Source organism: Alternaria dauci, chromosome 1, assembly GCF_042100115.1.
Source record: "Alternaria dauci strain A2016 chromosome 1, whole genome shotgun sequence".
Classification (NCBI taxonomy): domain Eukaryota; kingdom Fungi; phylum Ascomycota; class Dothideomycetes; order Pleosporales; family Pleosporaceae; genus Alternaria; species Alternaria dauci.
The window spans coordinates 6859737-6882718 of record NC_091272.1 but is presented as its reverse complement, the minus strand read 5'-3'; the positions used below and the strand labels follow the sequence as shown (position 1 = coordinate 6882718).

Genomic DNA, 22982 nt, shown 5'->3' with positions numbered 1-22982 from the left:
AAGCGCCTTACATCGCTATCAACATCCATACCCCCAGCCCACCGTTCAACCGGTATCAGCGTCCTCGACGATGCAATGAGCCCACCACATACATCCATTCTCGCAAAGCACCAAAACAGCGCTTGGTCAACGCCCCCAGAGAACCCATTGATGCCTACCGCTTCCAGCAGATGCGCACACCCATCCAGATGCTGGTGCCATGCTTTCGCGGACGAACTGAGCATCTCGAGCACGCAGAGCACGACACACGATGCGATGACAGGGGTGCTGCGTGTGTGCAGTTGGGGCAGAACGAGTTGGATGGCGGTTTGGTAAAGCGACAGGCTTTTTTCGGCGTGTTTGCTGGCGGTTTTTTGTTCGAGTTGGCGCGCCGAGAGCGCGAGGATGGAGTAATGCAGGTGGCTGTGTGAGCGTGCGAGCACGGGGAGTGTGTGCCGGAAGTGTCGCTCTGGGTCGAATTTGTCGATCCAGGGGGCGACTTCGTCGAACCAGTTTTTCCAGAGTGTGAATTCTTCTTCGGGGGAGAGAGGGGGTGGTGTAGGGGTTGTGGGCGTTGGATCTTCGACTGTGGTGATGCGGGGGGATATTTCTGGTATGTAGTTCTCGGTATTTGGAGTGTAGTTCGCATCTGCTCCCCATACATGATCGATGCGGGAAGCATCAGGCGTGCCTTGTCGAGTCGGCACATTCGATCTTACTTCCTGGATAAGATGGTTCCGGAACGTAGAATGCGCGTCGAGATATGCTGAACCGGGGAGAAACACACTATCATCCAGATACGTCGTAGCCACAGGACTATGCCAGATAGACTCTAGATCCCCAGGCGTAGGCAAAGAGACATAACCCGCAGACGGCAGACTATTCAAATCCGGCTCTGCAGTAGCGAAAGTGGGATTATGCTGCCAGTCAAAGTGTTCCTGGAACGCTGTACCCTGGTCGTTGCGAGGTGCTGTACTCGCTTGCTGCTGCTGCTGCTGCTGCTGCTGCTGTCCATCAGACTGATCCGACGACACATCGACATCATCTCCCGTATCGTAATGCTGATAATCGCGTATCACTTCCGCAGTCACATCTTTGATCCTGAAGCGCGCCGGTTGCCGTCCCGGCGGACGATGTAGCGACGATGGTTCAACGCCCAGCGCGTTTTCAGCCCGGAAGGTGAGGCGAGAAGCCCATTCGCATTGTTCGCGCCGGCTGGTGCAGCGCCCGCAGGTAGGTTTGATCTCGTCGCATTTGCGTCTTTTTGTTTTGCAGTTTGTGCATCTGGAGATAGGGGCGTTAAAGAGGGGCTTGGTGGTTCAAGGAGTTTGTTTTCTTGGTGTGCTGGGCGTGGTGGCTGACTAACCCGTGTCGTGTTCTTGCTCTTTTTGTGCCGCGTTTGAGGAGGCTGGTTTCGTCTGCCATTTGGTGCGCTGGAAAAAAGGGAGAGGCAGGAAGATAGGGAAAGACCTGGAGATGGTGGTCTTGGTTGGATGTGTAGATCAGGTGTCGGGTGTTTTTATGGCGCGGACCGAGCTGTCGCTACTGCATGACAAGCCATGTGGAGACCCCGCATTTACACGCATGGCGCATTAAGCTAAGGTAGTTAGGGTGTTTGTACGTTCAGAACAGCTATTCACATAGCAAAAAAAAATTGTTTTGTCGATGCTGTGGATAATCATTACGACGTCTTACTGACGATGATGTCGGCTCGGTTCGGGAGGCGAAGCAGTGCGTTTAAGCCACTCAGGCAACTCCACTCCTTCCAGTCAAACCAAGTGACAAAGTACTGAAACAAGTAAGCAGTATGGGTTTATACCATCGACCGTGTCCTGTTGCGCCTTGTGAGCAGAGACAGCTACACGTGCTGCTCCTGCTCGACCCGTTCCTGTACGTCCACATGCCATGGAGCACAAGGGCTGCGAAAACATACAACAAGATTCTCTTCGCGAAGCCCCGCATCCTCCGCTGCATGTCAAGTTAATCCATATCACTGCGTTCGAGGTTTTTTTGGCTGCGGTCGTATTCGACAAGGGCCCTTTGGCGGAGATCGTATTCTCCTCCGAGCTCATAACGACCTGCGTATGACGTCTCATCGTCGTTTTTATCGTCTTGGCCTTCTTCATTCCCTTCGTCACAAATATTATGCAGGTTTCAATGGCCCATCGGCCAGCTTAGCAGTTCCCATGGATCAACAGGTCTTGATATGTCTGGCGCGCCGTCTTTGAAGTTGGCTTGATCTTTCCATGCTTCTTGCTCGCTGATGACCAGTTCTGGAGTAGAAACCACCGCTATCGAAAGACGTTTGGACCACTTTGGGCCGAAGTTCTTTTTTGAGCGACGACTCGGTAGGTTGGGTTGAGTATCCCATGGTTGTGGAAAGCGGTGCTGGATGAATGCTTCAACGGAGAGTAGTGAGCATGCGCAACGCACAGCTGACGCGAATTTATACGGAAATGCGTACTATCTCCGCTGCCAGCTGCAAAGAAGGTACAGAAAGTCATTCACACTTGTTAGCATGCTTTCATCGTCAGTTCATACGAAGCCGGAAGACTTCTTCTCCCGATTGATGCATCCAATCAGTTCGCTGGTGACCATGCAGATGTGGCGATCTTCGAATTCCGATGCTGTTCCGCAGCATGATAGCACGAACTGACCGAAAAGCAGGTGGAGGATTGCAACGGCGATATTAGAGGCGTCGGAGAGGTCTTGCGGAGGTCTTGTGTTTTTGCGGCGTCGACGAACCCCGCGCTCGGCAAACTTGCCTCGGATCTGGTGGGATGAAAGCACGCTAGTGGGGCAGACCCTCGCGACGTCATGTTCGAGCTGGGCAAGCTCCACCACCCATCTGTACATGCGGACTTCTGTCGTCCGAACAGATTCATAAGAAGGCAGGGGTCGTTTTACGAGCTTCAAGAACAATAAGAAGCCTACCCGTACGAATCAACCTTGAACATATCAACGACACAGCCAAAATGCCAGGAGGTGAAGACCGCGCCGCGCTCGTCAACAGACAGCTGCCAGAGATGACACTGTCCACAGCAGACAACCCTCTCACCGCACCCCAACCACCCCCAGAAGACCTTTCCACCTTACAAAGAGCCCAGTACAGGTTCCAGGTCAAAGGAAACGCAATCAGTATGTGAACACGTGCAAGGAAGCGCACTCGCCCGTCCCACCCATGCACTACGCTCAACGTCCACCTAACCAACTCCGTCCTAGTCACCGGTGGCGCAGGCACCCTCGCCCTCGAAGCCGCACAGGCGCTTCTCGAGCACGGCGCAACAGGGCTAGCCCTATGGGACAAGAACCCTGACCAAGCCTTCGACAGCGTCAAGAAGCTACACGCCAAGTTCCCACACGCACGCATCATGACCGAAGCCGTCGACGTGCGCGACGAACACGCCATCGCGTCCGCCATAGAGAGCTCAGTCAAAGTACTCGGCAGCATCGACATGCTCTGCTGTTTCGCGGGCGTAGTCGGCTGCACCCACGCGATAGAAATGGCAGCCGATGAATGGCGGCGCACACACGAGATTAACCTCACTGGCTCGTTTCTCTGCGCGCAAGCTTTCGCGAAACAGGTACGTGTGCAAGGGACTGGGGGCAGTATTGTGTTTACGGCGAGTATCTCTGCGCACCACACGAATTACCCGCAGCCGCAGTGTGCGTATAATGCGTCCAAGACGGCGTTGTTGTCGCTGGCGAAGAGCTTGGCGGCCGAGTGGAGTAGCTATGGGATTAGAGTGAATTGTTTGAGTCCCGGGTATATGGATACGATACTGAATGATGGCGATGGGCTGATTAGGGCGCGCAAGAGCTGGAATGAGAGGAATCCGATGGGTCGGATGGGGCATCCGTGGGAACTGACGGGGCCGCTGGTGTTGCTGTGTAGTAATGCGGGACGGTATATAAATGGAACGGATATCATCGTTGACGGCGGGGCCATGGTATTCTAATGGAAACGGATGTTGGCACGCTCTCAAGTAACACCCAAAATATACTCTAGAGGTACACAACATAGCCCGATTTCTAACGTGTCAGTATGCGATACAGCGTGGATCTTCAGAGAGTGGTATGCCTAGCTAGAACATACTTATTAAAAACGAGCTCCTTCGCACCCTGACCATGGCTTGCAACGAACTCGAAGACTGCAATAGGCTTCTCGAACATCTACATCTTTAGTTAATCATGCAATCCGCTCGGAAACGCGGTACCATAATCTCTTCCCAGCCATAACGGTTGCGCAGACAGCAACATCTACACAGCTTTAGATTCGGCAAGATGCACCATATCCTACGCTATTCGCATCCTCCAAACCGATGTAGTTGTCAAGCTTAGCAATCGAATCTTCAAGGGTTCCATCCGCGACTTATGACGTCGCCACGCCGCTGTTTTATACTGCACATTTGACAGATCCCTGATAGATTCCTCTGTAGGGCCAGCGAGCTGCCATTCGAAGACTGACGATATGTCGCTTGATCTCATTCATCCTACTTCTTCTTCTCCTCTTCCTTTTCATCCTCGTCGTCGTCGTCGTCATCTTCCTCCCCATCGCTATCGTCATCATCATCATCGTCGTCATCATCATCCTCCTCCTCCTCCTCCTCCTCATCCTCATCATCTGACACCTCCTCGCCAAGCGCCTTGAGCCGTTCCTATCCACATCATTAGCAACACCATCCACACAATCTCCAACAACAACAAAAAAACACACCTTATCCCTTCCCCTCTTCTCCTCCAAATCACTCAACACCATGATCAAATCCTCCAGCTCCGTCGCCTTCTCCTTCTCCGCCTCTTGCGCCTTCTTCAACTTGTCCTTGAGCTCCTTAATCTCCTTGTCACTGTTATTCGCCGCACTACCACTCTTCTGCGAAGTAGCAGCAGTCTTAGCAGCAGCAGCAGCAGCAGCGCCCTCCGCCTTCTTCAACTTCTCCTCCAACACCTTAACACTCGCCTCCACCTTCCTCACCTTCTCCTCCGCCTCTTTAACCTTCCACGTCGCATCCTGCGCCTTCATCTTGACCTCCTGATTCTCCTTCTCCGCCTTCTCAAGCTTAGCCTGCATCGCGAGTTTCTCCTCCCTCTCCCTCTCCACCTCCATCTGGTACTCTGCTTCCACTTCCAAGATCCTTGCCTCCTTATCCGCAACACGTCTCTCCATCTCTTGCGCCAATTTCTCCATCTCCTCCCCCTTTTCCTTAACAACACGCTCCTTCTCTTCACGGAGTAATTGTATCTGTGCCTCGCTGCTCGCCACAAGACTCTGAGCATTCCGCAACGACTCCTTCACCGTCGATACCTCGCTGCGCGTCTGTACCAAGCTCTCCTGCAACCCTTTTACATTCTCCACTGCCTCGACCCTCGCCTTCTCACTCACAGCAACCCTGCGCTCCAATTCCGTGCGCATACGCTGTGCATCACGCAGCTGCTCTTCACATTCCTGCCGCACTTTGCCAACAGCCAAATTCGCTTCTCTGGAAGACTGCTGGACCTTGCTATTCAACGCGACAATCTGTGTGTTATACCGATTCTCCGTTTCGAGCAACGCCTGGCGATACTCTCGTTCCTTCTTCGCGGCCTCTTTCTCAATATCGTCGTGCAGTTTATCGTTGATGCGTTTCAGCGTGTTGCGCTGCTCTTCGGCGGCTTGTTGCGTCTTGCGGTGTTCAGCCTGTTCGTGGACCATCTTCTGCTCGAGCGTCATGAGCTGTGCGCGTAGGTCCTGGATCGCGTGCTCTTTCTCTTCACTCTCGCCACGCAGCGCATCGACTACATCGCGATCCACACCATCATGACTCTGGTGCTGCTCGATATTCGGATCCCGATCCACCGCCCTCACCAACCTACTAAAATTATCCTTCAAAAACTCCACAAACGTCTCATCAAACAGAACTTCCGGCAGCACTCCCCCTGCACCCCCAGTCCTTGGCAAAACCTCAAAGTCGCGTACAAACGGATGTCGCCTTAACTCCGTAATCGCATCAAGATACTTGTCACGACCAAGCTTGGACATGAGCACAGGCAAAAGTTCGCGCCGCGGCACGGGCGAGTCTCTCGTCGCAAACTCATATACGACGCCCAGCAGCGCCGCACACAGCCCACGCACGACGACGCGCTCCTCGCCCGGCGTCAAAACCGCCTGCACGAGGCTCTGCAAGCTACTCGCCTCGCCCAGAAAGTCGTCTACGGCAGGCGCGTCTTCATAGAGCCAGCCGAGCAGGAGCATGAGGTAGGCGACCGATATGCGTTCGTCCTCGCCGAGCTGCAGACTAGCGATAAGGTTCGCTGTCAGTGTTTGTATGCACGTGACGACTTCCTCTCCACTCTCTGCGTCGCCCTCTTTGACCTGCATGAGCGTGTTTTTCGCCTGGTAGTCGTCGAAGATGAGGTGGTAGATGAGATTTGCCGCGAACCAGATTCTGTACGGGTCGCCTTTGGGTGGAACTTGTGGGCCCGCCATGAGGATTGTCAGCGCATTTGCTGTTTCGTCGCCGCCCTCGTGGCCGTCGATGGCGCGGTTGAGGAAATGCGATTTGATCTGTGCGTGGTTGTAGAAGTAGGACTTGATGCACTCGCAGCCTGCATTGCGCAGGTCGAAGAGCTCATTGTGCGCTGGGGAAAGGACGAGGTTGAGGAGGGCTTCGATAACGTAGACAGAGGCCACGCGGTTTGGAGACGCAGCGCCGTTGGTAGCGGGCTCGACAATGGGTCTGACCTGCTCTCCAGCGAATCCTTCTTGCAGCCGGGCGTTGCCTCTGATGAGATCGGCGAGGGTATTCAGAGCCTCGATCTTGATGGGCATGGCGGTGGCAGGGTCAAACGTCACGTTCAAGAGTTGTCGGACGAGGCCGTGCTGCTGGAAGACATTCTGGTTCTGCAGTGTGCCGGCACTGCCCTTGACGAGGAACATGCGCATGATGGCGAGCAGCCCCCAGATGTTCTTGTCGCTCTGTGGGCTGACCCACTCGTCGTCGTCTTCTGCACTCGGGCGTGCCTTTTTCGGCTTCTTGCCGCCCGGCAGAAGCGCGGCGAAGCGGGCGACGTGGCCCATTTCTCGAATGTTGGTCTGGTTGGACACGTTGTTGCGCACGAGGATGGCCAGCAGGCTCAGACAGTCCTGGACGACTACCCCGCCCTGGGTGAGGCCGCCGTCGGCGTGGATCATATTGAAGACCTTGGTAAAGGCATCCTCGAAGACGAACAGCTTCTGCAGCTCAGTCGAGGTGCGAGCCAGGTCGGTGAGGACGACGAGGGCCTCGTTGCGGATGGCATCGCGGGGGTCGTCGAGCGTGGCTACCAGGCGCTCGATGCCGCCGGGGGCAGTGAGGACGCACTCCTGCGTGCGCTGGGGGCGTGCAAGCGAAATGGCGCGGATGAGCTGCAGCGAGTAGAGGCGCGAGTAGAAGTCGGGCGTGTCGAGGAGGTCGAGCAGCAGCGTGATGTTGTCTTGGCGCTACCATAAGCTCAGCACAGGCGGGTTGATAGACGGCCAGGACGTACCTGTGAGAACTGGTCGGCCAGCAGAAACTCGAGCTCGGGCGAGGCCTCGGGGCTGTGCTCGTCGGGGTGGAAGAGCATGAGCAGCGTCTCGAGCACCACCTTGAGCGTGTCGACATCCTCGCTGTCTTTGCTCAGCGCCTCAATGAGCCCTTTGAGGGCATCCGAGGCGACCGAGGCCGGGTACTCTTTGGCGAAGCTCCGGAGGCCGAGGATGGCGGCGCGACGGTCTTCGAGGAGGGTTGCGCTCGTCAGCCTGCCACTGAGGGTGCTGATGGCGTCGGTGGCCCGCTGCTTGGGAGGCGCATTGGCCTCGAGAACTCGCATCATCTTGGGGGATGTGGACGGCTATGACGGCATGGCAGGAATTGCGTGTAGTGCGTCCAGCAGTGTGTGACGGTTCATCCAGCCATGGTATACTTTTACGACTTAGGCGGTGCACGTCGTGGTCTCCACGTATAATTTAGCACACGAGCCACCGTACCCCTGCTTAGCGTCGGCGCGTCGGCGTCGGCGAAACCGCGACTCCACGTCTTGGCCGCGATTGTCTGCGAAGAGCGCGTCGCTCCTTACTTCAACCACCTCTTCTCCCCCACGCCCATTCCCTCCGCCCATCACTATCGTGCGCAACCCGGTGTCAGCGCACTCACGCAGATTGCGACACAAGGGACGCGACTGCTCTCGGACACCGCATCCAGAGCCAACAGGAGGACCGACTTCATCGCCGGGCAGTCTCTTTCTTTTCTTCGGCGCATCATCCACAGGAGCTTCGTCGCCACCCTTTCCCTCTCACTGTCATCGCACTACTGCTCAGACACTCATCTCAGTCCACGCGCTCTCGCTTCGTCGTATTCGCAATAATACCCTTCCCAGCTCCCTTTTCCTGCACCGCGCGCCACCGCCGTCATGGGTGTCCCGGCCATGTTCCGCTGGCTCAGCCAGAAATACCCCAAGATCGTGTCCACTGTGCAAGAGGAGCTGCCTAAAAAGGTCGGCGACACGGTCATCCCCGTAGACCGCACCGGCCCCAATCCCAACGGCGAAGAGTTCGACAACCTCTACCTCGACATGAACGGCATTGTGCATCCCTGCTCCCACCCTGAAGATAAGCCTGCGCCCAAGACTGAGGCCGACATGATGATGGCCATCTTCGAGTACACTGACCGCTGTGTCGGCATGGTCCGTCCCCGTAAGCTTCTCTACATGGCTGTCGATGGCGTTGCGCCTCGTGCCAAGATGAACCAGCAGCGCTCGCGCCGTTTCCGCGCCGCAAAAGAGGCAAAGGAAAAGGACGATGAGCGCGCTGAATTCCAAAAGATGCTCAACTCGCAGAAAGCAAGTCGTGGCGAGGACATTTCTAGCCTCGAAGAGGTCATCGAGAAGACGTGGGACTCGAATGCAATCACACCGGGTACCCCCTTCATGCATCTCCTTGCCGAGAGTCTTCAATACTGGTGTGCCTACAAGTTCACAACCGACCCCTCGTGGAAGGACATGAAAGTCATCATCTCCGATGCATCTGTGCCTGGTGAGGGCGAACACAAGATCATGAACTTTATTCGCTCACAGCGCTCTATGCCCACACATGACCCAAACACTTCGCACGTTATCTACGGCTTGGACGCCGATTTGATCATGTTGAGTCTTGCTACCCATGAGCCTTATTTCCGTGTTCTTAGAGAAGACGTCTTCTACGACTCGGGTAAGGACAAGGTCTGCACGCGCTGCGGCCGCAAGGGACATATCCGAAGCAACTGTGAATTCCCCGACGATGGCAAGAAGCTCACCGAGGAGGAAGCCGCTGAAGAATGGTCCAACTCGGAGCACCAGCTCAAGCCGTTCATCTGGCTGCATACCAACATCTTGCGCGAGTACCTGGCTGTAGAGATGGACACGCCCAAGCGCAAGTTCAAGTATGATCTAGAACGCTCGCTCGATGACTGGGTCTTCATGTGTTTCTTTGTCGGTAATGATTTCCTGCCACATCTGCCCAGTCTTGAGATTCGCGACCAGGGCATCGACTTGCTCATCAGCATCTGGCGCGATCTCGCCGCTGAGATGGACGACTACGTGACCAAAGACGGTTTCCCAGACATGCGTCGTGTGCAGCAGATCATGTCCGCGCTGGCGACGCGAGAAGCTGGCATCTTCAAGAAGCGAAAGGAAGTCTCGGATCGCCAGGCAGCAAACCGGGCCAGACGCGAGGCACAGAACAACAACAACAAGCGCCAACGAACAGAAGCAAGCGGCCCGCCTGGCTTCAAGCGTGCCAAGGAGAACACCGACACGTACACGAGCGCAGGTATAGTATTCTTCGACCCCAAGGACGCGCAGTCAAAGGAAGTGCGCGATGTGCACAAGGACATCATGCACACCCGAGACGCCCAGTCCAACAAGAGCGCAGCAGCTCGCCTCAAGGAGCTCATGAAGGCCAAGGCCGACGGTACAGCCCCGCCTGAGCCGACCGCGGCAGAGCCCGCTCCCGAAGCCGAAAGTGCCGTCCTCGGAAAGCGCAAGGCAGACGAGGTCGAAGACCTTGACAACGGCACACCCGGCCGCAACACGCCCGTCGTCCCCGAGTCGCCGAAGAAGGAAGATGGCCAGCAAGAAGATACGATCATGCTCTGGGAGGACGGCTACGAGGAGCGTTACTACGAGCAAAAGTTTGGCGTCGACCCCAACGACATTGCCTTCCGCAACAAGGTCGCGCGTCAGTACGCAGAGGGTCTCTGTTGGGTGCTGGCATACTATATGCAGGGCTGCCCGAGTTGGACCTGGTACTTCCCTCACCACTACGCGCCCTTTGCCGCCGACTTTGTTGGCCTCGAAGACATGGATCCGCGCAAGTTGTTTGAAAAGGGCACGCCATTCCACCCTTATGAGCAGCTCATGGGCGTCTTGCCCGCCGCGTCAAATCACGCCATCCCCGAGCCTTTCCGCATCCTCATGGAAGACCCTGACAGCAACATTGTAGACTTTTATCCACAAGATTTCCCGATTGATCTCAACGGCAAGAAGTTTGCGTGGCAGGGTGTCGCGATTCTGCCGTTTATCGATTCGAAGCGCTTACTTGATGCCATGGCGACAAAGTACCCGGAGCTCTCGGACGACGAGCGCAAGCGCAATGAGTTTGGTAAGGAGACGCTCATCTTTTCGCAGGAGAGCGGGCTCTTTGACGACGTGGAGAAGGCGTTGTATCGTAAGGGTCAGCAAAAGTACAAGATCGATCCGGCGAAGAGCCGCGCGCTGCATGGCGACGTGGAACCGCATGATCTGTTTGTGATGGATAGCCAGCTTGTGCCGCCGTTCGATGCGGACGGCATTACCGAGTTTGAGGTTACGCAGGATAGGAGTATGAGGTATGTTGTTCTTCCCTTGCACTATTTCTGGACAAGAGTGCCAATGCTAATGATAATCACAGAGTATACTACGAAATGCCCAGCCTAAGCTCCGCTCGCGCCCATCAATCCGTGCTCCTCCCCGGCGTCAGACTACCCAAACCAGCGCTTAGCCCTGGCGAAGCGGAATCGGTACGTCGCTCGAATGAACGCGGTGGCTACCGTGGCGGGCGTGGAGGCGGTCGTGGAGGAGGTTGGCGAGGCGGCGGCGGTGGCGGTAATAACAATTACAACAACGATCGCCGCGGTAACGATAATTATCACAACAACAACGGGGGAAGAGGAGGAGGAGGAAACTACCAAAACGGCCGTGGTAACTACGGTGGTAACCAGGGCGGTTACGGTGCTCCGCCAGCCAACTTTGCGCCTCCATTCCCTGGAGCTGCTCCTGGTGCTAACTTCATCCCTCCTCCGCCCTTTGCGGCAGGCAACTTCCCGCCTCCACCGCCACCGGGTTGGGTTCCGCCAGCGGGCTTTGCGCCGCCACCGGGTTTCGCGCCTCCGCCGCAAGCTCATGCGTATGGTGGCGGTGCTGGTCAACAACAGAGGCCCGCGTGGATGAATGGACATGCACAGCAGCAACAACAACAGGGTGGGAATCCATTGAGGGAGGAGAGGTTTTATAGGCCTGCGGAGGAGATTCTGGGACGGAGTGGGGGGAGTCAGAGTCAGAATCAGAGGGGAGGAGGTGGTGGGGGGTATGGTGATAGAGGGGGGAGGGGTGGGAGAGGAGGACGAGGTGGTGGTGGTGGATATCGGGGTGGGAATGGAGGGGGCGGAGGCTATCAGGGGAACAGGCAGAGTTATAATTCGAATGATTACCGTTAGTGGCGGTGGGGATATGGGAGAGGGATGGGAAAAGGGAGGAGAAGGGGGAGTTTGTAAGATAGGATGAGATGTGGTGGGTTTGTGAGAGACGGCGTGCGTGTGTAAGGCTTAGGCCGTTTTTGTATGATGATTTGAGAGGATATGAGAAGAATGCTGATGTACTTTTGGTGTTTGGATTGTTGCTCACGGGTGTGTATGTGTGTGTGTTTTGGGGACGTTGTGCTCTTCTGATCTTTCTTTCCAAAATCTTACAGCGTTAGGGTCATGGTGTACACGTGTATAAATACCACTGGTACATCTCCTTATCCTCCTTCTCTACTGAGTTGATCAAAATCCCTTGCTTTCTTCCTTTCTTTACATAAAAAAGGATACAAAAGAATTCATGGTGTCTGCGCTGCTTTTGGTTCAGAACGTTGAGATGTTACGGCGTCATGGTAGAGGGTACATGGCTTTTGATGAAACGATGTGCACAGTGTCGCGTAATCTTCGGTTCTCGTTCCCCATGTCTACAGAGCTCAGTAATTTTTCCAAGTTTGATCAATTCATGCAGGTCTTCATGGTATGGTTCTTGGGCGTATTTTGGAAGTAGATGGTGATTGGTGGACGAGGTTTTTGGGACTCGCCCGCACACACACACACACACACACACACACACGCGCGCGCGCATGTTCCTTAACGGACACGTTTTTTCCAATCTCATATCTCATACCCGGGCCTGTTTTGGAGAAAGGAAGAGGTCTCAAAGACATCGATAAACTCTCCGCGTTTTTACGGGAAAACAAAAGTCATAGAAAGAGCTTGCATTCCTTTTTGTCTTTGCACACATGTAATGTTTTAGTGCAACTATAACTCCCAGACATGCGTAAATTAGGGTTCTGTTTTTGGAGAAGGAATTGTAGAATGAGAAAATGTTATCAAAGACGAAGAGAGGAAGGTGGACGGGTTTATATACGTGGGCGAGGAGGGTGCGCGGAATGGCGTTAGACGGAACAAAGAGGATGATGACCGCTAATATGGTGTCGTCAGCGGAAGCGGTGGAGAGGATCCAGAGCGCATGTTAGCGTGTCTGGATGTGTATATAGTCCCTCCACTGGTTAGTCTTCTCCTCTTCTTCTTATCATGTGCTTTCTGTCTGCGGGATTCTGAAAACAAGATATGTCTGAGACATGACTTACCGTCTCTCCGGCGTTCTGTATTTCAAAAAGAACTTTTCCAGCCACTGATGACTTCAGCTCTCTTTCTCGAAACCATTTATCCAAAATTGAACAGCGGCAGCAATTCTAAAATCAAAGACGTCTTTTGCAATGTTCGCGGAGTGTGTGTATAAGATTGTTGCTTTCCGGTCTCCTCTTCTCTTCAAAACACACTCTCTATCTTTAAAAGTCCAAACCCAGAGAGCGAAGTATCATGCCCTCTGGTCTCTTCCGGACTCTAAACACTCGAAAGAAAGAAAACAGCGGGCTATGTTTCTGCGATCTTCTTTGTCAAAACGCATGTATGGCACCGACCGTCTCAAAAAACCCTCAACTTTCTCTATGTGAGAGCATCGCGATCCCGAGGCCTAGTATTCAAAACCCAGAAACCAGCATAGACGTCGAATAGCCAGAGTAAAAAAGCCACCATATTCCCCTGGTCCTCGTCCTTGCGAAAAAAGCGATGAGTCCCACACCTACTTCTACCCCCCCTTCTGCGCCAACACCCAAACAAACGCCTCATCACCAACCGCCTGCCTCACCTCCTTGACCAAAACCTTCAACCCAACACCCTCCACCATCTTCACACTCCCCTCCTCCCCCCACCCACTCCAAAACATCCACCCCTGCTCATGCTCCAACCACCTCTCCGCCTCCAACCCCAGCATATCCCTGACACTAAAATTCGCCAGAAAATACCCACCAGGCTTGAGCCACTTGCCAATCATACGCATGAGCTCCGTCTGCTCGTCGCGCGGGAGATGAATAATGCTATAAAACGCCGTAATCGCATCGAATGTCTCCTCCGGGAATGAGAGCGCAAGCATATCGCCCTCGTGCAACGACAGTCTACCCTGATTCACATATCCCGCTAGATTTTGACGCGCGAGATCGAGTTGCGAGGTCGAAATGTCGTTTCCGGTAATGGTGAAATTTACGTCTTTGTTGTCGAGAAGGAATTTCGTTGCGGGTACGCCGGCGCCGCAACCGAGTTCTAGCACGTTGAAAGATGGCTTTGCGTCACTGGATTTGCGACTTAGTAGTAGTGTGACGAGGCGGCCGAGGTAGTCGGTTCTCAGCGTGTCGTCGACTTTGTAGAATTTGGTATTGTAAGTGGTGGCAATGGCATCGTAGGAAGCTTTCATCCGGGCCTTTAGGTCTGCCGGAAGTGTACCTTTGAGAACTGCGCGGTATTTAGTGTCTTGATTGGCGTTCTTGTCTGCTTGAGCTGGCGTGCGCACTAACCCGGTTCAGACATGCTCGCTGGAGATGAGGATTGGTAGTGGCGGTGCGCGTTGGCTTGGGAATGTGATGATGTTGGTGCTGTTTCACGGTACTACTTGGCTGTTAGCTTACATGACTCACCCTGGTGATACACATGCGCTAGTCATCTCACCCCATGGGGATGGGGTAAGTGCATTGGACCATCGCGTAAAGGGCAAGGTTCTTCTGTGACTGTCAGCAACATCAACACATCTGGATGTGGGAAAGTTGGTAATGCTGAGGAGTCCTTTCATGTCGGCATCCAGCATACTGCCGCCCTGTGCCGAATTTCCAATGCAGAGCGACATGAACGGCGGACTGAAAGATAATGCTTCTGATGAGGTTTGGCGAGGTTAGGCAGCTGGGATCTGGGATCTATGGGATGAAGTCGACAGTCAGCAATGCGATGATGCTGGACACTGGTGAACACGGAATTTAGTTGCACACAGTTGGGAATTAAATCGAAATTACGATTGTAGACTCGAATGCACAATGAGACAATTCAGTCAGGAGGCCAAGGGACCCGAATGAAGCTTCCTCGACGCCTAATTCCAAAACCGGGATGAAGATGTGATGGAAAATCCTACATGTCGCTTGTGATTAGGCGTAGGTTAACCTTTATACTTGACCATCCGCATCCATCGTCCTAAACAATGACTCCAATTATTAAAGCAAGTCACGAAACCGGCAACAGTAGCAATTACAATGGAGAGCACAACACCTCTCCTACCTACCTCTTAGTGCGCAGTCGCGTCACGCCCAACACAACCCCACAACCCCTCTGCTCCCGCGGAGAAACCATACGCCTTGCAATACCCTCATTCATAAATTTAGAAACCATCATCAGATACCCAACAGTCATTGTTACCTGCAGGCGCATCGTTCTGACTGAAAAAACAGCCCTGCGCGTTAATCAAGGTACAGCGTGTGCGCGCGGGCGCGTTCCGACCGGAAGAAGTCGGAAACAAAACCGAACAACCATCTGACGTTGATGGTGTGACTTTCTTAGTCACTGCGTACAATGAACGGCACCAACGACTGCAACAGCACGCATGCGGCTTAAGGCAAAGACGCAGACCACGGGTGCGCACTGATTGCGAATGTGAATCGAGATGTCTCTCGCGATGATGAAAAGTGTTGCGAAAGGTGTGTTGTTGAAAGAATGGCAGCGCGGCACCACGACATAACTCTCTTCCCGCGCGCACACAATGACGCCCAGTGTATTTACGTACCATGTATCGCATCTCGGAGTCTATTCCTATACCAGTTTCTCGAACCCACTTCATGTCCTCGTACCTGAACATCTTTCACGCAACCACCCATCACTGCCGCGTAGAAAAAAAGTGGCGCGACCCGCGAAATCCCGGCAAATCACACGTGCGCCATACGTAATTACACGCTTAATCTCTTTTACGGTACAACAGCTTGCACTTTAGATCAATGTCACGAGGCGTAATTCCCGTCACGCTTTGTCACAAGGCGCGTTGTGGGTACCCTTATTTTTCCGGGTTTTTAGGTAAGAAACCTTGCTTGCTTAGAAGAAACGAGGATGTGTGGTGCATCACCGCGGAGATGCACACTCGAGCGGGTCTTGTAGGGAATTGACAGAGAAAAGTGGTGTGTCTTTGCAGATGAGTACGCAATAGACAAGGCGGTATAAAGGGAAGACGTCGAATGTGGAGATGTGGTAGATACAATATCAAGTCATCACTACTTCATCAGTGGTAATAGTAAAAATCCATACACTCAGTTTCTGGACAATACCAACGAACAACGAACCACGACAACGACAACGACGATCAACACCTCGATCCTCTACCAACCTAATACAGCAAACAGAAAAAACCTACCCCCTCCCGCAAAAATGGGCGCCCTAACACCCTCCCAAGTCCAAACCATCAAATCCACTGTCCCCGTCCTCGCCGCCCACGGCACCACCATCACCACCAAATTCTACCGCGACATGATCGCCACACACCCCTCTCTCAAAAACATCTTCAACAACACACACCAAGCCACCGGCCACCAAGCCCACGCCCTCGCCGGCGCCCTTTACGCCTACGCGGCCAACATCGACGACCTCGGCCAACTCTCGCCGGCCATAGAACTCATATGCCACAAGCACGTATCCCTCTTCATTCGCCCGGAGCAGTACGACATCGTTGGGAAACACTTGCTCGAGACGATGAGCGCCGTGCTAGGAGACGCCGCGACACCAGAGATTCTGGACGCATGGGGCGCAGCGTACTGGCAACTTGCGCATCTGATGATTGGCAAGGAAGACGACATGTATAAGCAGACGGCGTACTGGAGTGACTGGAAAGACTTTACGATTGCCAGAAAGGAAAAGGAGAGCGAGGAGATTACTAGTTTCTATCTCGAGCCTGTGGATAAAGAGTTTGTGTTGCCGGTTTATAAACCAGGACAGTACATCTCGGTCAATGTGTTTGTGCAAGAGCTAGATGGTGGCGTGTGGCAGGCGCGACAGTACAGTTTGAGCGACGCGCCAGGACACAAGTATCTGCGGATAAGCGTCAAGCGGGAGCCAGGGATCGAAGTCGGAGAGCAGAAACACATGGCGCATGCGGGTTACATATCGAATCTGCTGCACGATGTGAAGAACCAAGGGGACGTAATCAAGGTCTCGCACCCGTTTGGCGATTTCTTCTTCGACAAGGATGGAGTGGATGCGGATGCACCTGTTGTGCTCATCTCAGCAGGCGTCGGTTTGACGGCGTTGACATCCATCTTCAACTCGCTCGTCAGCGAGAAGACGACGCGCCCGATTACTTGGATCCAGGGCGCACGCAACTCTGCCACACGCGCGTTCAAAGCCCACTTTGACCAGCGCGCCGCCGCGCATGAGAACGTGCATGCCGTGTACTTCTCGTCGAGTCCGCGGGAAGGGGAAATTCAGGGCCGCGACTACACGATACAAGGTCGCGTAGATCTGGACAAGATTGACAGGAAACACCTGCATGTGGACACTGACAAGACACTGTACTACTGTTGCGGACCCACACAATTCATGCTCGACGTTGAGGCCAAGTTGAAGAGCTATGGCGTACCGAGTGAACGGGTGAAGATGGAGTTGTTCGGTACCGGCGGAGTACCGAGGGTCTAGAGGTGCTAGACTATTGGGTGTATATGGAGATCGACTGTGATATTGGCATAGACGGAGCTGCCTTTCTTTTTGCTTTACGTTGGGGTAGCCGGCTGGTGATTCATCATGACCTGTATCTGTAACTGTATATTAGTACCATATCAATTCCCGCTGCATTGCCACATCCTACCCGATCTGCCTCGTCCGCGCGCCTGCTATCGACGGATGTTGTCTGTGCAGCGGCGGCGTACAACCCACTAATTCGGGATGCACACAACAGACGTGCATACCTCAGGACGCCATTTGCAACGTTCCCACGCAAACGTGCAGCGGAACGAGCTTTGATTGTAGATCATCCTGCCGCAACTGTCAACGGGCAAAGTCAGGTACTAGGACATTGACCATTTCCGAGGTGCCGGTCGTGGCAGCTGGTCAGGTCAGGCCAGCGGTCGCACACTTGCGTCGCGGTACTTGGGTAGACGCAGGGCAATGTCCTCGGGATCATGCAGGATACCCTCTTGCTTACCCACTGAACTTGATCACCGAGCATAAGGGGTGCATGAGGCTCACCTGCCAACAGAGCAGGGCCGGTAGAATCATACGACACGGTAGGGCCGAATTCTGAACGCTGTCCGTAGCATAATCATGCCGCTGGACGCGCATCGGAAGTGTACGCGCTCCCGCCGCGCTCTGATTAGTCGATACGACCTACACAACGCGTTCTGGGGGGGACTTCTGGATTGCTGGCAGACTGGCGGGTAGAAAGCAGGCACCAACTGAGATGACGGCATGCAGACATTCACGCAGAGTCATCTCGGCGGCTCGTGTCCGGAGCCTTCACCGGCGAAAGGGGTAATTTTCTGGAAAAGACAGGGTGTGGGCGAGTGAAGCTGCGCGCAGAGTGGCCAATCCGGGCGACTTCTAGAAATTGCATCGAAGGGCGCTTGGATTGAGAGTGCGCCTTACGCACAGGGTTGCGACAGGTCATCCTTGCGCCGGAACGTTAGCCAAAGGAGCTGGGGCCGCATCCGCCGGCTGGCCAGTTGCGATGACACAAAGCGCAAGGAATTGTGAGGCGCCCTGTGCGTCTCGGAGACAGGAATAGCTCCCAGGAATCCATGTCGGCGTGGGAGATGAAACAGTTACGGTAGCTCTGCCGTAGTTGGCACAGAGTGCGCGTGACGATGCAACGATGTAACGATGATTCAATAAGAAATAAGATTTAGCTTGTGCTGTCGATCATACTGGGTTATGAACGGCCAGGTACGGAGAGCAGAGTGCGGTGTAGACATGGTTGTGCTTTTGTGATGTGCAGCGGAAAAGCCGTGCACAGGACGTTTCGAAGGTGCTCGTGTCAGTCAAGGAAACGCGACGAGGCTGGGAGTGGGTCCGGCAAATATGGACATTGGCTTTGGTGGGACGCGCAAGCACAGACGGATCTGGCGGAAGTGTACCGAAAGAGCGCCATGCTACAAAGAGGTGTCGATATGCAGGACCCCTTCACCGCAAGACAGCCAGGAGAGGGAGAGCGAGGTGAAATGTCGGTGTCGGTGTCGGTGGGCTTGGCTTGGCCTGGAATGGATTCGAGTGAGCAAGACACGTCGAACCACGTACCTGAGCTTGGCCAAACAAAGACAGGCTAAGGGGGATACAGAAGCGGCAGCAGCGATGCGCTTGCCGGGAAGGTGCTCACGAGAGCAGACGGTGTCGTTGATCACGAGCGGGAGACACTGCGCATCGCGAGAGGATGCAAATGTCTCCGCTGGTGCCGTGTTGCCAGTTGCATGCAGGTCGGACAACGGTGACATGCGGCCCTCGTGGTGGCGGTGTAGACGACGCAGACCTGCCGTTCGCAAGCCCTGGACGATTGACTCGGGGGCGCTCAGGGGGCGTGGGCGGGTGTTGCACAAGACAGAGGGGCGTCTCCAACCTCGCGCAAAATGAACAAGCGCCGGCCAATAGGAAATGCGACTGCAAAGGCAATACGTTGGTTATTCAAGTGTTATGCTTCTTCTCGCTGTCTCAAACCCAGCGTGTGCCGGGGCCGGTGCGTGGCTCGCTGTCTTGTCGCCTGCTGCACGCTCTAAGCAAGTGCTATGCACCGTGCCTTCCCTCCTTCTAGCGGCCTTCTATGTGCCTTCCAAATCTGGCCCATGCTCTCTAATCCCAGCTGCCACCAGGAACCGCTGAGTCGTTGTTGGTGTTGCAACCCGACGCGTCCTTGTGTGTGTGTGTGGTGGGGGGAGGCAATAGGGGAGGAAATGACAGATCGCCGTCGCCATCGCGATCGCAACAACGACACGGAAAATCGCGAGCCGTGTGGGCAATTGCAAACAGGAAATAGAACTTAATCGCCGTTGAAGTTGGATGAAGAGTACACTACCATCGGCTTGTGGATCCTCATCTGTGCACAAAAGCGCCACAGACGCCTCAAACAAGGTCGCAAGATTGCCCCAGCTCCTTGACAGCTAGCAGCCGCATGCTAACAGGAAAGGTCATGGTGAAGCTGTAGTGTCGCGAGCGCGAGATGAACGCAAGGATGGGCCCGCTCCACTGCTGGCTGCGTTGCGATGCATTGATTGTGTGTATTTGAACGTGCCCTGCTCCATGCCGTGAGGAGGATGCTTGAGCGTTCTCTTCTACACGCACCCCCATCTCCAGATCACCGACGGCGACAGGGCCAATCAGTCGAATACGACGACCAATCAGCACCAGGTAGGGTGTAGTGAGACACAGTCAGCGAACAAGACTGATTCTGATGCAGCCACGATTCACCTTTTCTTTTGCCGGCCGTAGGAAGGAACACGATCGACCAGCGCCCCCATCTTAATACACCTAAAAACTGCCTACCATATTGTTGGGCGGAAGCAATCTAATCAGCAACCCGGCCCAAAAGTGTAGAGCCCCAGTCAACGTCACCATCCAGTGCTGTCAGGTCATTGGGCGCTCGTAATTCTCTGCGCATCGTAATACACCTGTCAAGGAGACGTCTCTCTCTCTCTCTCCCTCTCTCAGCCCCCCAGCCCGCACCCGCCGGACCCCGCCGTCGATACCGCAGTTTCGCGGCTTCATTCTTCTGCATAGGCGACAGTATAACTCTAGGTGCCAGTGTCAGTGTGGTGGACACGCAGGACGCTTGGACACGCACGCATCGGCCTGGCTGCACGCACATCGTGGTCCCTTTTTGTCGACTAGCGCTGGAAGGATCCGCCCACGGCCGAAGGTGGACTAGCGCCATTTGGACTTTCTGGGCAACTACGCGCAACGAGTAAAGAAGTACCTGCAGACTCTCCAACACCACGCTCTCCATCACCGCCATCCCCTGCCCTGCCCTCTCGTCCGTCTATATCTATCTCAGGTACGTACTCCCGCTTTGCACGATTCCCTTTCGCCCCGTGCAGCCCGCGCATTCCCGCTGCAGGTCCTTCTCACCGCTCCACTCCCCTTTTCCACCCTCGCCCGACGTGGCCAGCGTGACTGCCAGACGCACATTTTTGGGCGCGCCGCTCCTTCACCTCGAGCCTGCACTGCTGCAACACCACGCTCGCTCAACCCCAAACTGACATTGCGACACAGTGCAGCCGCTGCATTGACCTACGCGCGGCCCCTCGACAACACCGCCGACGACTCGACGTGCCAACACCACGACTGCGTCTTTGCCCGACGCCGGCTGATTCCATCATCATCACGCCAGCCTCTCAGCCTTATTTGGTGCGCACCGTCCCGTCTTTTGCGTCTTAAGCCTGTTGGTGCCCTTGCCGTCTTTGTCATCGTGTGTCGCGAAACACGCTCCTGGGCGAGACACGCTGCAAATGGAGCTCGACACTATCCTGAACCAGAGATTAACAGCTTCGCTAGGAAACGGAGCGCTCAACATGCAGCACGCAATGCAGACCCAGCACTTTGGCGCGCCGCCCTCGTACCTCAATGGCGGCCACATCAAGTCGGAGAACGGGTCGGAGCGTGGCGTGTCGCCTCACCCGTCAGACTCTTCGCGCTACTCGTCGCAACAGCCCCAGCAGCAGCTGCCCTCGTATCCCTCGATCCCCCAACAGCACATGAACGGCCTGCGGTACCCGTCGCCCTCGCAAATGCAGGCGCCCATGCCCATGCTCAACAACAGCAATTATATTCCTAACCCGCCAGACCACGCGTATGCTCAGCAGCAGCAGCAGATGGCGGATGCGCAGGCGCAACACCAACACAACGGCGGCCGCCCCGCATCGGACACGGGTCCACCCAAGGCCTTCGCGTGCTCGACATGTGGTAAAGGCTTCGCGCGACGCAGTGACCTCGCACGTCATGGTAAGAAGCTTGGGCCGCAACACCAAATGCAAAGCACTGACTGAGACCTGCAGAACGTATCCACAGCGGTATCCGCCCTCACGTGTGCGACTACCCCAACTGCGGCAAGCAGTTCATCCAGCGCTCGGCTCTGACGGTGCACCAACGCGTCCACACCGGCGAGAAGCCGCACATGTGCGAGCGATGTGGAAAGGTGTGTTTTGTCTGCTCTGCTCTGCTCTGTCCTTCCTAGCTAACATCGACCAGCCCTTCAGCGACTCGAGTTCGCTGGCCCGCCACCGTCGCATCCACTCGGGCAAGCGCCCGTACAAGTGCCCGTATGCCGACTGCCAGAAGACGTTTACGCGTCGCACTACCTTGACCCGCCACCAGAACCACCACACTGGTACTGTCGAGGAGGCTGCCGCTGCTACTGCTGCTGCGCTTGCGTCCCGTGCCTCTGCCTCGAGCAGGACCGGCCGTTCTGACGGTGGTGACTACTCCGAGACGGCGTCGCCGCTCGGCACCCCCTCGCCCAACGACCGTACGCTCTCCCTCTCGCCCGCAAACGGCATGCCTGCTGGCGGTATGCCTGGCCTGCATCGCCAGGGCTCCGACTACGCCTACATGGGCGGTATGAATGTCCCTCCCCACATGCGTCATGAGATGCCCCAGCCCAGCCCGCGTGCCTCGCCCGCACTCACAGCCCAGTCGTATGCTTCCAACAGCTCGCGCCCGGCCATTACATCACACCCCAACGCCTACGGCCCACCGCCGATTCTTGAGCCCCCCACAACCGCAAACCACAACCAGTCTGGAGGCACCGCCAGCGCCAACGGAAGCCCTCACATGTCGGCCATGGGCTGGCAATCACCCGGCCAGCAGGCTCTCCCCTCTCCTGGCGCACAAGACAACGGCTACGTGTACCCTGAGCCGCAATACCAAGCACAAAACGGCATGTACTACCAACACAACAACATCCGCCGGCCCAACAGCACCGAGCCAGACCACTACAACCCCAACCAACGGGAAATGGGCAACGGCATGTGGGCGCCTGCCGTTCAATAGAAGCGGGCTGATGGTGTGCTAAACAAAAGCCATTCGGTGTAATGCTTGAGCCTTGTCGCGTCATGGTTGTCGTTTTCGTGTAAAACTAATAACGTGCGAGTCCTTCTCACTGGTGTTTTCTCGACAGACAGGACTTATACCCCTGTGTCTATCAAAATTTCCCTGTCATCTCTTTTCTTGTTGCACACAGAGAGTCTTTTTCTCCTCATTTCTCGAGGTTCATATGGGTGGCGGAGGTTTCCATTTGTCTCTCTATCGCTGAGAGACGAGGCGTTTTGCGGCGTTGGGACTCTGATACTGCACATGCTAGACTTGGCAAAAGGGCGTCCTGGGAGCAAGTTTGCGTGTGTCGGTCGGTCGGTC

General features: G+C 55.1%; 6 protein-coding genes across 6 annotated transcripts; 4 read left to right on the top strand and 2 right to left on the bottom strand.

Annotated features, from left to right (window-relative positions):
- Nucleotides 1-2954: 2954 nt before the first annotated feature.
- Nucleotides 2955-4068, top strand: ACET3X_002087 (uncharacterized protein; the record flags this gene model as incomplete). Its single annotated transcript, XM_069447452.1, has 3 exons — nt 2955-3117; nt 3202-3563; nt 4024-4068. The coding sequence occupies 3 exons, from the start codon at nt 2955-2957 to the stop codon at nt 4066-4068; spliced, it is 570 nt and encodes a 189-aa protein (XP_069312329.1).
- A 404-nt stretch (nt 4069-4472) lies between these two features.
- On the bottom strand, nt 4473-7812 carry ACET3X_002086 (uncharacterized protein; the record flags this gene model as incomplete). The annotated part of the gene is made up of 3 exons (XM_069447451.1): nt 4473-4637; nt 4697-7438; nt 7486-7812. The coding sequence occupies 3 exons, from the start codon at nt 7810-7812 to the stop codon at nt 4473-4475; spliced, it is 3234 nt and encodes a 1077-aa protein (XP_069312328.1).
- A 576-nt stretch (nt 7813-8388) lies between these two features.
- ACET3X_002085 (uncharacterized protein) lies at nt 8389-11506 on the top strand (the record flags this gene model as incomplete). Its single annotated transcript, XM_069447448.1, has 4 exons — nt 8389-10841; nt 10904-11012; nt 11214-11334; nt 11472-11506. 4 exons carry the CDS (start codon nt 8389-8391, stop codon nt 11504-11506), a joined length of 2718 nt encoding a protein of 905 aa, XP_069312327.1.
- Nucleotides 11507-12265: 759 nt separating this feature from the next.
- On the bottom strand, nt 12266-15036 carry ACET3X_002084 (uncharacterized protein). The gene is made up of 3 exons (XM_069447447.1): nt 14612-15036; nt 14147-14539; nt 12266-14084 (listed from the first exon to the last, which is right to left on the bottom strand). The coding sequence occupies exons 2-3, from the start codon at nt 14157-14159 to the stop codon at nt 13384-13386; spliced, it is 714 nt and encodes a 237-aa protein (XP_069312326.1). The 5' UTR covers nt 14160-14539; nt 14612-15036; the 3' UTR covers nt 12266-13383.
- An 828-nt stretch (nt 15037-15864) lies between these two features.
- On the top strand, nt 15865-17449 carry ACET3X_002083 (uncharacterized protein). The gene has a single exon (XM_069447446.1). The coding sequence runs from the start codon at nt 16029-16031 to the stop codon at nt 17286-17288; it is 1260 nt and encodes a 419-aa protein (XP_069312325.1). The 5' UTR covers nt 15865-16028; the 3' UTR covers nt 17289-17449.
- A 2439-nt stretch (nt 17450-19888) lies between these two features.
- Nucleotides 19889-22619, top strand: ACET3X_002082 (uncharacterized protein; the record flags this gene model as incomplete). Its single annotated transcript, XM_069447445.1, has 8 exons — nt 19889-19982; nt 20032-20059; nt 20554-20625; nt 20844-20900; nt 20962-20978; nt 21126-21572; nt 21626-21765; nt 21819-22619. 8 exons carry the CDS (start codon nt 19889-19891, stop codon nt 22617-22619), a joined length of 1656 nt encoding a protein of 551 aa, XP_069312324.1.
- Nucleotides 22620-22982: the final 363 nt, after the last annotated feature.